We start from the raw sequence: 15,199 nt of genomic DNA, 5'->3' as shown, positions 1-15,199 counted from the left end.
GGTTTAACTGTACAACAGAAGAGTATCCCTGACAGATTACAATGTGTTATTACTCACACAAAAAATTTTATGCACAAGTTGGAGATACATATAGAGCTTTGAAATAATTCAGTGGATGATTTCAGAACTCCTCATGATGAAAAACATGGAAGCATCTTGGAAAAAAACAAACAATAACTTTTGCAGTGCATTATCATTAAGAGAGAAAGAAGTGAAAAAACAAAAGTAACATAAATTGGTTATACCATTCTTCCCTTCACTTTAGCTTTCTATCAGTCAGTTAGTTGCTTGATTATTCATTTATTTTATTCCATCTATTTCATTCTTCATTTATTTATCTATTCATTTTCTCATTTATTGATGTAATAACTTTTTGAGGGACCTGGACATATGAGAGTCTGAGTAGGAAAGACATTCAAAGGCTTCCAGATGAGAGTAACGTGTCAAAACAAAAGCTGAAACTACATTTTTTTTTCTTTGTCACATGACAGCTATGCCTCAATTTTTGGCATGATACATTTTATGCTCTGTAAGGTACCAAGACAGTGTATCTGTCAAATTGAGGGAAAGCCAAATATTCTCTGAATGTCGTCACTTAGGGTGCTATAATTGCTTGGTTATAAAGGTAATTTCTGACTCAACAACTACATGTGGACAGGTGTGTAGTTACAGGGACATGTCCTACCTCGATCTCTGACAAAAATAGTGGGAAGATTGGGCACAGTCACTGTCAAAATCATCTGAGCAGATTCAACAAGAGAAAGAAGAGATTCTTTCCACATGTGCAATATTTTCATAAGGAACAGCATTATCGATGTCATATAAAAATAGGTGTTAGAGGAGAACCACCTTCTTTGACCTTCCTTTCTCAAGTGTCCTCATGCAATGTCCTGACTTTCATTGCATTTGCACATAGCAAATCAGTCACATCACACATAGACAAAATAAATCTGCTTTGTGAATCTTTCCTAAACATAATTCTGTAATTAAAGAGTTCATCAAGTGTCACTGCCAACTCTAGAAGTCAGAAATGAAAAGTAATTCTATACTCTCCATGATCTTTTAGAAGTTTTTGGAAAATGTGAGATTTTTGTACATGTAGATATATTATTGCTAACAGGAACAGGAAATCTCTGGAAGAATTCAATCATGGACATGTAATTATATAAAAACGCAACTCCCAATCAACAGCCTGTCAAATACTTCAGCCTGCATCACCTTTTTTTTTTCTAATTTACAAGTAAATGTTCTTACCAAGACTTTATCTAGTGGAAGTCTAAAAAAATATACTCTAACAACATACATGAAAGAGAAAGTATGGCACCAAAAAACAAATGTTGCTCTACAATATATTTTGGCAATAATGTCCTGTTAGTGTCAAGTGTTTTTGACATATCAACGCTGTTAAGAGGAAATATCAATGCTGTTAAGAGCTTAAATTTCCAGCATCCAACTTTGAAATATGACTGAACCAATACTTCCCTCTTCCACGCCAAAAAAAGGAGAATCACATATGTTTTGGCAACAAATGGATTGAATGGAAGATCACAGCTTGCTTTTGTTTTTACACATGAATAAAGGACATAAGATCAAAAACACCATGAGTACTTAATGATGTAGTGTCAATAAGAAATATGCAAGACTTTTTTACCCATCTTTGAAGATATAAACATGTAGTATAAAAGAAAACATCCTGCAATGCCATGACATGGTGACAGCTAATATTGTACAGATATCTAATGAATTCAACACCTGAAATCCTATTGAAAGCATCATTAAGATATATGCAGCACACTCCTGGCTTAGTAGCAGTTTATATAAGATTCCTTATCACTTTTTTCTCATCTCTAGGGAGGTCTCATAGGAGGACCATTCCCGCCAGAATACTGCAGATGTAAAACCTGAAATTCTCACATACATGAAACTTTACAGAATTTAGCAAGGAGCCAAGATTTGCAAAAGTGAAATGCTTACAAAAGTGTTTGTCTACACAATACTGTGCATTGAATGCCAGTGGCACCTCGCAAAAGTTTTATGCATAAAAAAAAAAGGCTGTTGGCTTCAATTCACAAAAGTTTAATGCCACAAATGATTCTGGTATTATAGTAATGGAGGTAAACAGAAAGAGTTAAGTATGTCACATATACCTCATCTCACTCAAATACCTATTCAAAGTTTTTTCTTGATGTGAAAACATGCATTTTCTTTCACCAGGATATCCAGGTGATCTTGTGACTTGTGACACACCTTTCCTTTGAAAATAGACCTCCTCTAATAGAATATTCCTTTGAAAATAGACCTCCTCTAATGGAATATTGTCATTTGGGGAACATTTTACAACATAACTCTTCATCTGCATGTTTATCTTTTATGCATGATTTTGCAATATTTAGCTTTGTGCTTCTAAACGATTTCATTAATTTCTGTTATTCTCCTCCAAAATAAGGGAACAAAAACCTAACCAACAATACTGAAAAATAAAGCTCACATTCCCTTGGTGGCATATTACTCTACACACATTGGGGTACTCGGTTACAGAATAAAGGCAACTAGACCCTTCCAGTTATCCAATCAACATTCCTACTGGACATGAAACTTGCAGGAAAACAAACATTTGGTACACACATTTGGCTGGGTATTTAGTCGTTCCATTTTAACACAACCATCTCTTTCCAATTCCATGTGCTTCCTTAAGGTATTAGCCCAGTCATGACTTTCCCATCTACTCTGGGGAGTTAAAAGCTCTGAAAAGTCTATTGATGCACAAGAGATGTGAAGTTGTTGATCAAGTTCTTTTTATCTCCTTGTTGGTCAGCCATGCTCAGCCAAATCCAAATGAGATTGGATGTAAGGTCCAAGAGAGCATTAAGCTCTGAAAGATGACACTGTATCACCAATGAACGAGTAATGATGCACAGAGGGAGAGGAGAGTAATAATTGCTAAAGAGGTGACAGTGTGTGTGGGTGCAGCCCCTGCTCTCACAGCTGGTTTGGGCGTTTCCTTCTGACCTGATGGGTCCTCTGTGATAGGTCTGTAAGGAATTTTCTCTGTGGGTTCATGTGGGCTCTTAGTTCTTGACGTCTTTGGCGTTGGCTCAAAGCTGAAATCAGGATCCTGGCCTGCAGCTGTTGTAGGAGAGATCAGGGTATAGAAAACAGAATGGTTACCATCCAGTCATCAATATCTGTTCAGTAAAGTATCCTCGTAAGCCGATATATCAAAATGTCATATACACACACACCAAAAAAACTTGCTTGCTGCAATGACAGAGTTGATTAAAATTCTGTCAATGGTCTTGAAGTATTTTCCATTGTCATTTGAAAAACACAGAAACACAACGTCATACTTTTTGACAATCTTATACCTGATTATGAACATAATCTATATTTCATTAATCCTGTTGTTACACTGAATTCTTTCGTGTCTTAGCTCCTTTCTCTGGCACACATTTGAAATGATGCAAATTCACTATGCCATTTGCAAGAATTTTGTCACTGTCACAGACCGTTCCAGTTATGAGAAAAATAAAATTGACGTCAATGAAAAACAGTACACACTTTGCCCTCTCCCTCCCTTTCATCCCAGTAGTGAGTGTAAAATGAGTACACACTTTGCCCTCTCCCTCCCTTTTACACCTGAAGTGAGTGTAAAATGAGTACACTTTGCCCTCTCCCTCCCTTTTACACCTGCAGTGAGTGTAAAATGAATACACTTTGCCCTCTCCCTCCCTTTTACACCTGTAGTGAGTGTAAAATGAGTACACTTTGCCCTCTCCCTCCCTTTTACACCTGCAGTGAGTGTAAAATGAGTACACTTTGCCCTCTCCCTCCCTTTTACACCTGCAACGAGTGTAAAATGAGCACACACTTTGCCCTCTCCCTCCCTTTTACACCTGAAGTGAGTGTAAAATGAGTACACTTTGCCCTCTCCCTCCCTTTTACACCTGCAGTGAGTGTAAAATGAATACACTTTGCCCTCTCCCTCCCTTTTACACCTGTAGTGAGTGTAAAATGAGTACACTTTGCCCTCTCCCTCCCTTTTACACCTGCAGTGAGTGTAAAATGAGTACACTTTGCCCTCTCCCTCCCTTTTACACCTGCAATGAGTGTAAAATGAGCACACACTTTGCCCTCTCCCTCCCTTTTACACCTGCAGTGAGTGTAAAATGAATACACTTTGCCCTCTCCCTCCCTTTTACACCTGTAGTGAGTGTAAAATGAGTACACTTTGCCCTCTCCCTCCCTTTTACACCTGCAGTGAGTGTAAAATGAGTACACTTTGCCCTCTCCCTCCCTTTTACACCTGCAGTGAGTGTAAAATGAGCACACACTTTGCCCTCTCCCTCCCTTTCACACCTGCAGTGAGTGTAAAATGAGAACATGCCCTCTCCCTCTATTTTACACCTGTAGTGAGTGCAAATGAGTACACACTTTGCCCTCTCCCTCCCTTTTACACCTGTAGTGAGTGTAAAATGAGTACACTTTGCTCTCTCCCTCCCTTTTGCACTTGTAGTGAGTGTGAAATGAGTACACATTTCGCCTCTCCCTCCCTTTCATACCTGTGATGAGTGTAAAATGAGTACACATTTTGCCTCTCCCTCCCTTTCATACCTGTGATGAGTGTAAAATGAGTACACATTTTGCCTCTCCCTCCCTTTCATACCTGTGATGAGTGTAAAATGAGTACACTTTGCCCTCTCCCTCCCTTTTACACCTGCAGTGAGTGTAAAATGAGTACACAATTTGCCTCTCCCTCCCTTTCATACCTCTAGTGAGTGTAAAATGAGTACACACTTTGCCCTCTCCCTTTCATACCTCTAGTGAGTGTAAAATGTGTACACGCTTTGCCCTCTCCCTCCCTTTTACACTTGTAGTGAGTGTAAAATGAGTACACTTTGCCCTCTCCCTCCCTTTTACACCTGCAGTGAGTGTAAAATGAGTACAAACTTTGCCCTCTCCCTCCCTTTTACACCTGTAGTGAGTGTAAAATGAGAACGCACTTTGTCCTCTCCCTCCCTTTCATACCTGTTGTGAGTGTAATATAAGTACACACTTTGCTCTCTCCCTCCCTTTTACACCTGTAGTGAGTGTAATATGAGTTCACACTTTGCCCTCTCCCTCCCTTTTACACCTGCAGCGAGTGTAAAATTAGTACAAACTTTGCCCTCTCCCTCTCTTTTACACCTGTAGTGAGTGTAAAATTAGTACACACTTTGCCCTCTCCCTCCCTTTCATACCTGTGGTGAGTGTAAAATGAGGTAGTGGTGAAGTCTCTGTGTCATCTCCACTACCACTGTAGTCTCCACTACCAGACCCACTGCCGCTGAAGCCATCCCCACTCCATTCGTCATCTCCAAAATTAGGATTCTTGCTCACCAAGTAGTGTGTCAAGAATTTTTCCATTTTCTGTCACAGGACAAGAAAGGAAGAAGAAAAGAAATGAGAGGAAACACCAACAAACAATGAGATTACAATATTGCTACAGCACTCCATTTATGATCCTATTACTGCCCATTTACATATTAAAGGTTTCAAAGTAAAGCTCTGACAATTGTGACAAACACCCAACTCAAGTATCTACAAATATTTCTTGTCATATGATACAGGAATCTCTCTGTTATACCCTAAAGGCACTATGGAACATATTTTCTTTACATGCATTTAAGGCGAGCATAATATGACAGGTAATTTTTTCACTGGGAGACACATAAAATATACCTCATAGATTGATCTGATTGGTTGAAAACTCAATTAGTTCTCACTTCTGAGCATGAAAAGTGCTTATATAAAACACCTCTACCATTTAGAGCATCAGTCTTCTGATACAAAGCAAGAAGTTTGCCCTTGCTCCAGTTATGGCACCAGTCCTTGTGCCATTTGGCAAAAAAAAAAAGAGAAAAGATTAAGCCTTAAATCCTCCAGAAATAATCAATTGATAAACACTTATGAGGACAGGAACGTAGCTTATCACCCATAGCTCTCCTCCATATGTACTGTCTGGGTAAGCATACCAACATTTTTGCTTCATATTTTCCCATCAATGCACAAAGTGATTTAAAAACAGCGCCATCTCCTGTTCACTGACTGCTAATTCTGTATGCACAACTGAGTGAATTCCTTGTGGTGATGAAGAACTTGAACAAACTTGGCTCTCTGCAATAAACCATTTCCAAACTTCCTTAACCCAACAACTCTTGTTTATCTCTTTGTATTTGTCATTGGACAACCGCAAAAAAAAAAAATAAATAAAATAAAAAAATTAAAACACATTGTTAATGAGAGGAAGAAAGATTGGAAAGGGATACAAACTTTATCATGAGGAGAAATATTACAAGCAAAAATGACACCTTATAAAAACAACATATGTCGACCATTTTGGAAACTTGACTTAGTTGCATACTCCAATGTGTTTTAGTGTAATCTGACTCTTGAAAAAAATTGTGAGTTCAGAAAGCATCCTATTACTGAGATATAATGCCCCCTCCCTGTGGAAAATGTTGGAATTTTGTTGGCAAAACAATGTAAGCAGTGATACATTGGGCTGGCCTCTTCTCAATGCTCGGCCATCACAAACTTGGCAAATCAACATATCTACATGCCAGTTGAACCTCTCTTATCCGGCCTCCCTTTATCCGGATCTCTCTATTATACGGACGCAATCTCGCCGTGATTTTTTTTAAATAATTACGGGAGGAAAGGGGGATTCCCAACTCCGTGACAACTCCTACCCAAACACACATGAATTACATATTACTTCCAACATGATTAACATACATTACATCAAATTTCCTTCCAAATTGCTTACCTCCAGACATTCCAACATCCCCAAACATCCCCAAATGTAACAATGAAAAGGTTGCAGTATACACATTACTACATGTGGTACTAATGGGCTACATCAGTACATGTGTATGTATATGTACATGTATAAAGCATTGAATCTCCCGTATCCGGCCAAATCCCTTATCCGGATGAGCCCCGGTCCCGACTTGTCCGGATACGAGAGGTTCAACTGTAATACATTGTTTTGCCATATACATGTTTACACAGTAATAGGCTGCATGACTGTGCGTGGCCTGCAGAACCATGCACAGAATGATGTTGCGGGACATGTAGGGCCTATGTGCCCCACTAATCAAGACTTACATTGTTTTGCTGTAGAATTAATTTGGCTAGGTTAGTGCAATAAAACCACAAATGTTTTGATTTATGCAAATTATTCAAAAAATGAGGGGCCTAGTGAAATCCATGATAATACTGGTCCTTCTAAGCTTAGATATGAAACATTAAACAACAACTAAAAAAAGAGCTGTACACTTAGCCGCATTTACACCTACCAACATCGCGATCTTTAAAATCGCGATATTTTGGTTCCACCGTTTACACTTGCACAAAAATTTGCGAAGTTTGAGCTTCACGAAACATCGCGATTTTTGGGTTGGTAGTACGCATGTGTAATTTACCTCTTTTCAACATGGTAGCTGAGTGGAAGCGCACGCTATTCTGTTCGTTTTCGTGTGCAGTATATTTTGTTTACAGCTAGCTGGTTGGAACGTTGAGCCAGGGCTTTTTATCATCAGTACAATGCACACATACATTTGTGTTTCTCAAGAGTGTAAACTTACGGTAAAACTACATAGCTTGCTATATTAGATCACTTAGTAGTAGGTGTGTAAAACTTCATCTAAGTATGAGAAAGCTGATGAAAGCGGCATTCAGGAGGATCATGAAATTTCACCGATATTACGACGAAAGTGAGAAGCAGGCTCTTTTTTTTAGGACTGGTATTTTATCAGGCGACAGCAAGAACTCACCGTTGTTTTACCGACACTTGTTACGAACTCCTGTGTTCCACAAACAATGTATATAATACCTAAAGCAGTATGGGCACTCCCAAAATCAACGCATTTCTGGGAGAACATTATTTTGTTAAGTCATCATGGGGTGATGATACGTGGTTGTAGAACTTCAGGTCTGCTACTAGTTTTCATGTACTACACCCTGTAGTTTCATCAGGGAGAGGGAGGTGAGAGATCACGAGCCAATCGAGGATCGGCCGTTTAGACCTGTACAGCATGTACCGTGTACCAGTGCTCTGGCCAATGACCGACGTACCCTCTACATGTCAAGAGGGATCGGGAGCGCGTGTAATCCGAGACCGAAAGTCACGTGATGAAAAATCACGATATTTCTGCAGCTGGGGTTTACACTCGCTAACTTCGCCTCAAACATCGCGATGTTTCAAAAAATCGCACTCCTGCTGGCGATTTTTCTGGCGATGTTTCGAGGGTGTTTGGGTGTAGTTGCTTAGCAACTTGCATTTTAGAAAAATCATGATTTTTCCAAGTAAGTGTAAGTGGGCCTCTTGTCAAACTTTCAATTTGATTTACTAGAAAAGAGGTTGCATGTAGATATGTTGTTTTGCTATCTCACAGCTGTAATGCAGCAGAGTTGCTTTAAGGAGATAGTTATGTAGGGAAAGGTGTGAATTGTAGAGGTATATTATGTGCTTCATGGCTACATGGTAATGAAAAGTACAGGGATGGGGGAAGCTTGGGGCAGTGGAGAAGCAGCTGTATATGAAGCCTGAAGCCAAACATCATCAGTGGTTTTAATGGGTGTACAATAGCAGCTTAAGGAGCTATGCTAACAGGAGTGATGCATTCTTATCACAGAATCTCTTTCTGTGTTTGACTAGCAAACAGAGACTCCCTCAAAAAACTTGGCAGAAGGAATCACCAGTGAGTGGTAGGCAGGAGATAGTCTGGGTGTGGAAGATTTTCACATTACACATTCAAATATATGGCTCTGATAGTGAAAGTAACTTTTTGTTGTTTGAGAAGATCTTCATCGGAGGTGGAGGGAGGAAAAAATTAGTATTGTGGTGGGTAAATCGTTGTTTAAAGAGAAAGAATAAGACTCAATATACAAAAAAAAAAAAAAACACCATAGACCATGAAACAGAATAATACATAGGCCTAACTATTGAGGACAGAAAAACAAAAATTTTCCCTACATCCAAAACTGTCTGTCAGGTTACCATGGTGATAAATAAACTTTTGAAAACTATTTCTTTAAGCACAGCCACAGACTGCATCACTATTAATAATTTTGCTGTTCAAAAAAATAAAAACAGATTGCTAATGATATGCTGGATGATGATTGGAAAAGTTGCCACTATGATTAATTTAGCACTTATGAGCTTCTTGCATTCAAGTAAGTTGGCAAAGAAGACAAACAAACAAATTAACTATGAGGAATACTCTGAGAGAACAGACCTCAAACAAGCAGCCATAACATGCTTAAAATATTGCTGTTTTGTAGGCAGTATCTTCATCACAAACATAGTGGTATAGGGACATCTACACAGTACATTTGGTGAAAATCTGATCATCCATTGTTGAGTTATTGGGAGATTAAGCTTTTATGTTCTTTATTACCTATGACCTTTGACCTCATGAACCAACATTTAAGAATTTCTTTCTTAGCTCATTATGGACACACCCTGCAAATTTTGTGAAAATTTGTTCATTATTTTGTTCTTGCGTTATCTTGTACAAAATCAGAAAAACTAACAAGAAGACAGACAAACAGCCAAATTGCAGGCAGAACCGAAAACATAATTTCCATCAGCCAAAGGTTTCACCCACTGGTGGAGGTAACTAGGAAAGATCAATCAAAGGGATGGTACATTTCGGTCAAGATGGGACTTCAGGTTTCTTCTTTTGATAATTTTTCAATTTTGAGATATGGAGAAACCTCTTATGCAATATGATCTTTGAGCATATAATTCTAAGAGGAATTTAAAGTTTTATATGATAAAATTTGGTTTTCAAATAGCTGAGGTATCCTAAACAAAGTGATCCTTACATAAGGTGGGACCCACCTTTTATTAGGATCGCTTTGTTTTATTTTGTGTTTGGGTGTCTTAGTCAATTCAAAACTGATTTTCATCTAGCAAACTTTTAATTCCTCTTAGAATTACATGAAGCGATTTCATGAAGTGATTTCTAAGTAGGCCTATCTCGGAGAAGTTAAAAGCTGGATCCGCACCTTAACCAATAATATACCACCATTTTAAAGTGGGGCAAACATAAATGACAGACTCATGACAATATTCAGATTCCAATTCAAGATGCAAAAAACAAAATCTGCATGTTATCAATATACTTCTGATTGCATTTGCTCAGCTCAAATGAAAAAAAAAAAGAAACAAGTCCAGTCTCAACTATCTAAATTGAAACCATTCAAGTCAATCCAAATAATGTTGACTCACTTGGGTCATATGCTCCAATTTATCCATCAGTCGGAGAGCATCAAGGAGCTCTCTTTCCCTGGATGTAAGTTTGACCTCTGGGTTGAAGAGTTGTGCTGCTAGTCCATCATCAACCACTTGCCGTAGGTAGCTGGAAAAATTATTGGGTACGGTGAGAAAAAAGACAAGAAACTAACTGTTAATTGACTCAAAGCAGCTTTCTGAAATTTGACATGTCGTAGTGTATATGATATTTAACACATATCTTTCTCTCTTCAGCAACTACAGATTCTGTACATAATGTCCTATACAGTTCCCTGAAAAATACAGCAATATTGCTCTCATTTCAACAACTTTCTAAATTATGAAAAATAGCTCACTGCATGTTTATTCTTGTCTGTTATGCTTATTTGAAAGCCTATTAAAGACTTTACCAAGAGAATGGTGTGTCACAGAAGTAATTCTGACATGCTTTTGTTGACCTTTGACCTCTTTCAAATTACATATTTTACGTGAAAACAAAAATTGGTAAAGAATAAAACTATAAACAAATAAACAAACAAACAAACAAACAAAACAAAACAAAATATACAGGCCATTCCTGCATTTTAGGGAGTAATAAGACGGTAGGTTTCAGGTACGTGTTTCAGTGACTAATGGGTTAACCCACATTAGGGAGACAGACTAAATGAGCTGGCAAAGTTTAAGTCATTTAAGAGCTTTCTATCACATTTATGAAAGTTTGTTTGTGATTTTGCTTGCAAAACATGTTAAAGATATTATGTTCTCCAACATAATATATGCATGAATGAAAAAAAAAAAAACTTGCAGACCTCAGTAATATCTCATCTGTCATTACTACTGTTCTCATTATACAACATCATGTCAGCCCAATAATGCATCATGAAACATCTCTGATTGTTGTAACACCTCCTCTCCAAGCTGAATACAAGCAAGCACCTTTTGTACTGGTTATACCTACAATGACAATTATCCCAGACACAATTTGTAAGTGCTATTGAAGGCGAATTCACCACATTGGACCAAGCGGGTGCTAAGAGCACTTTGTGTGTGCCAAGACCCCGACTTTTCAACAAGCGTCAAAGACATTTCGTCACAGATATGTCAGAAAGAGGGATGAAAAGTGACGGGCAAACATTGTAGCGGTCCTCCACTCTAATTAAAAGACAGGCCTTCATTCAGAGGATGGAAAGCTGTATGTTTACCTCCATTCTCCCCCTTTATTGAGGGGTGGTGGTTTAATCTGTGTGCCCAAAGTCTAAGTCCTCATGGGCTGGTAGAGACAAAGGTGAGGGAAGGGAGAGTTCTGGGAGTTACAGTTCACTGGTATTCATAACACATCATCCCCAAAAACTGCACTCTCAAACCCAGCCAAATGCACAATATGGATTTGTCATGCCTGCCAGGGATATTTTTGGGACAAAGGCAAAAGCCTCCTTGCTCAGTGAAAATGTACCCCTCCTCGACTCCATAGACTACAAATGTACCAGTCCCACTTAGCCCCAAAGAATTTTAATCTCTGTGCCAGAAAGTGTGCTTCCAAATGGAACATAAACACCAGCATCATTCACAAAAATGGTGTTCATATATTGCAAACTCCATGCCCTCAACCCATACCACATCATATACCGTTATGGCAATACCAAAGCGGAAATGAATTCCTGCAATGAAGTCTTTACAGAATGGGCAAGTCTATCACACTCAGAAAAAAAAAGAAGAAATCTTTGCACTTTCACAAATGAAATTAGAATATGTTTACAATTTCTTTAACCAGGTGAATGGTAACAGCTAAAATGATGGTACTGCAAGAATAATTTGTTTTCCCCTGATGAATTAATAAACATCTGTAAAAACAAAACAAAAAGCCCCCTCAAATTCTGACCTATGAAGCATCACATATAAATATTTCATGAACTTTTTATCAAACTGTAATGTTTGCTGATTTTTTAAGAAAACATTTTAGTGGGAAATCAGTTTAAAGTGTGAGACTTAGAAAACAACTTACCAAAGGATAGTTGACCATCATAATTGATGATTATTATATACTGTATATCATAACTGCACAGAAGTGTGCAAATACAAATTTGAGCCACTGCTTTGACACACGAGGTGCTGTCTTTGTTTGAACAGCTTCCATCACCAACTCTCTCCCCTTTTGCCATTTTCCTTCCTATAAAGTATAGCCTTTGGGGCGTGTTTTGATAATTCATGCAGTTTCTTAATGTTATGACTTTCTTCTCACACAGCAATAAACCAGAATGAAATAATGATAGGAGCAATAAGAATTCACATTTTTTAGATGACCAACATGCCACTCTTGTGTGCCTCTTTGTGTTTTATTCTGCCCTGTCTGATGGAGAGGAGGAGAAAAGTTCAATAAAGTTCCTCAGATGACTGTTTACATAGATGTGCCTTCATTATTATTTCCTCAGGACATAAAATGATTAAAAAAAAAAATAAACACTGGTGTTGGGCTTTAGCCTTTTTTGTTCTCTCTCTCTCTCTCACATGTTGGTTTGCCAGTGTACCAAAGTGAGAAACTAGTTGATCATGTCAATCCTGCTGCACCAAGACTCCAATAATTTTGCTTCCCATAGAGTATTACTTGATTTTTTAATTTCATCATGCATACTCAAAAACAACACTGAATGACACTGTTGCTATGTTTAAAAGTAAACACCTCCATTGCTATATTTAACAAAAAACAGTACCAATGTTAAACATAAACACACACGGAAATAAAAACCATCCCTCTTACCCCAACTGGACACTCTATTGCTCTGTAGACACATGTAATTCAGTGGTATGAACACTTAGATTGCTGTGCCAGAGGATTTGGGTTAATATGAACATTATTCCGAGATGTCTTAACTGCCTCCTGAGAAAAAAAGGTGAGCCTTTTGTGCCAATTGAAATCTACTTCCTATTTCATTAGACAAAATTCTAAAGCTGCCTTCTTATATGCCTTCATCCTCCTGCCCCCCCCCCCCCCACCCCCAAAAAAAGGAAAAGGAATCATTGATCTCATTGTTTGTTCCTTGTGTGATCAGACAGTGCCCAACGTACTTCTCAGTCGATTCAATTGATTACCGGGGCAAAAGGGGAAAGTGGCTGGCCAAACGGCTCCATTTCAAGCAATAAAATGCCAATTTGATTCATTAATCAGGCTTAGGATTCAAAAAGGGGCACAACAGATTGGTCTATCCTAAGAAAAGGGAGACCCTTCTAGGGGGCGGTAATTCCCTTTGTAGTGTTCTGCCATGGTGGGGTTCTCTGCCTGTGTCTATTGTGAGCTAAGGAATAAATGCAGAACCAAGTCTTCACTCTCAGTTAACAAGATACCAAGAGAGAATATGATGGCAAAAAAAAAAAAGGAAATGTTTTCCATGAAGAACAAGCTTCTTTGAAAAGCATACACATTCATAATGTAGTAGACAAAAGATATAGACCCACTGGTCTGCCTTGCTCAAACTAATTGGGGGAAATTATGGTAGATTACTTCGGAGAACCTTTGTACTGGCACAGAATGCCTAACCAATTTGGTTGATACATATCAAAGTGTATTTTGCTGCAAATTACCCAAGAATGTAGTATCTATAATGATCCATTGCATTTATCTGAATGCAATTAACATGGTATGTGCTGAGTATGAAACGGTACTATATAGTGTTATACTGCAGTAGAGAAAAGAACATTTCACAATTGTTGATCCTTCAATGAAGTATGAACATTTGTGATGTAACAGACCGCAATCCCAAACATGATTGGTAAAAAGTAATAATAACTGCACAGTCTGCACTGCTTCCTTCACTGGCTTTGGATCCATTAGAGTGTGGAATGGATGAACACAAATAAAGAAGAAAGAACTCTACTCTTCACATAAGCACAAACATTTTTACAATTTAGTGTGAAATTGATTTGTTGTATAAATTTATGTGCATTTATTGTATCCTAAATCTGCCACTATTTCCAGTGCAAAAGAGTTTGAATTTAAGAGTGGGAGAGGAGGGTTTATGACTAAGATACAGTGTAATGACCATTAACACATATTCATAACTACCATTCTTTGATTTCATTTTTTTAAAACTATTTTGTTATTCACCATTTCATGGAAGGTAATTTACTTCTTAAAATGTCCCCATTAAATATAATCACATTTCAACAGGAGACTATACATCAGAGAAAGGATGAAATGTCAACGGATACAAGTCAGATCATTTGGTGGAGTCTGAAACACCTAGAGTTCTTTGCAACTGATTGATAAATTGCCCTACATCGACGTAAATAAGCACTGAATTGATCAGTGTTTTAGTAGTAGCCATGATAAAAAATTCATGGGCGTACAAGAGTTCTGTCTACTACATTTTCTTAAAAGCCCATTTTTACAGGTGTGTAGGTCTGTGTGTGGGAGAGAGAGAGAGAGAGAGTATGAGTGCAAGAGAGTGTGTATGATAACAATGTCATTTTGTGTATTAAATATTGTCAGTAGATTGCAGTGCAGCATTAGATTTGGCATGAAGTCATTCCCCTCACTGCCTCACCAAGTACACTCTTCAAGCATATCTATAGTGCGTGTACAACATGTTTAAACACACAGGGAACATAGTTCAGAGTTGTTATGTGTTAACTCTCCAAAACACTGTCAGCGTGAGTTCAAAAGAGGCAAGTTGAATGAAATAATAAAAGTAATGAATAGAATTCAACACTACATCCCACACTACTGATGAAATCTCCTCCCCTTATCTGTCCTCAATGGGACATTTTTGAGGGGATTATAACAAAGTCTTTTGGCATGTTGCCTGCCTTTTGGAGATAACATTGGAAATCAATTTCCATAGCCCGCTGAGCTGTATGAATAGCACATGCCAGGTTTCACACCTGAATATGTTCAATTTCTTCCAATTCCTTTCAGGGGATCGTGAG

The 15,199-nt window shown here is 38.1% G+C and overlaps 1 protein-coding gene across 1 annotated transcript in view; it reads right to left on the bottom strand.

Moving 5' to 3' along the window:
- Window positions 1-2,794: 2,794 nt before the first annotated feature.
- Window positions 2,795-15,199, bottom strand: part of LOC140244601 (glypican-5-like) — a 64,835-nt gene continuing 52,430 nt past the window's right edge. The window contains exons 5-7 of the mRNA XM_072324223.1: window positions 10,277-10,406; window positions 5,238-5,406; window positions 2,795-3,126 (exon numbers count right to left, since the gene is read on the bottom strand). Coding sequence (XP_072180324.1) covers window positions 2,891-3,126; window positions 5,238-5,406; window positions 10,277-10,406 — 535 coding nt within the window. The 3' untranslated portion in view covers window positions 2,795-2,890. The remainder of the gene's footprint in view (window positions 3,127-5,237; window positions 5,407-10,276; window positions 10,407-15,199) is intronic.

The sequence above is a fragment of the Diadema setosum genome, chromosome 21 (assembly GCF_964275005.1).
Source record: "Diadema setosum chromosome 21, eeDiaSeto1, whole genome shotgun sequence".
Classification (NCBI taxonomy): Eukaryota; Metazoa; Echinodermata; class Echinoidea; order Diadematoida; family Diadematidae; genus Diadema; species Diadema setosum.
The sequence above is the reverse complement of the archived record's forward strand: the minus strand, read 5'-3'. Positions and strand labels throughout refer to the sequence as shown.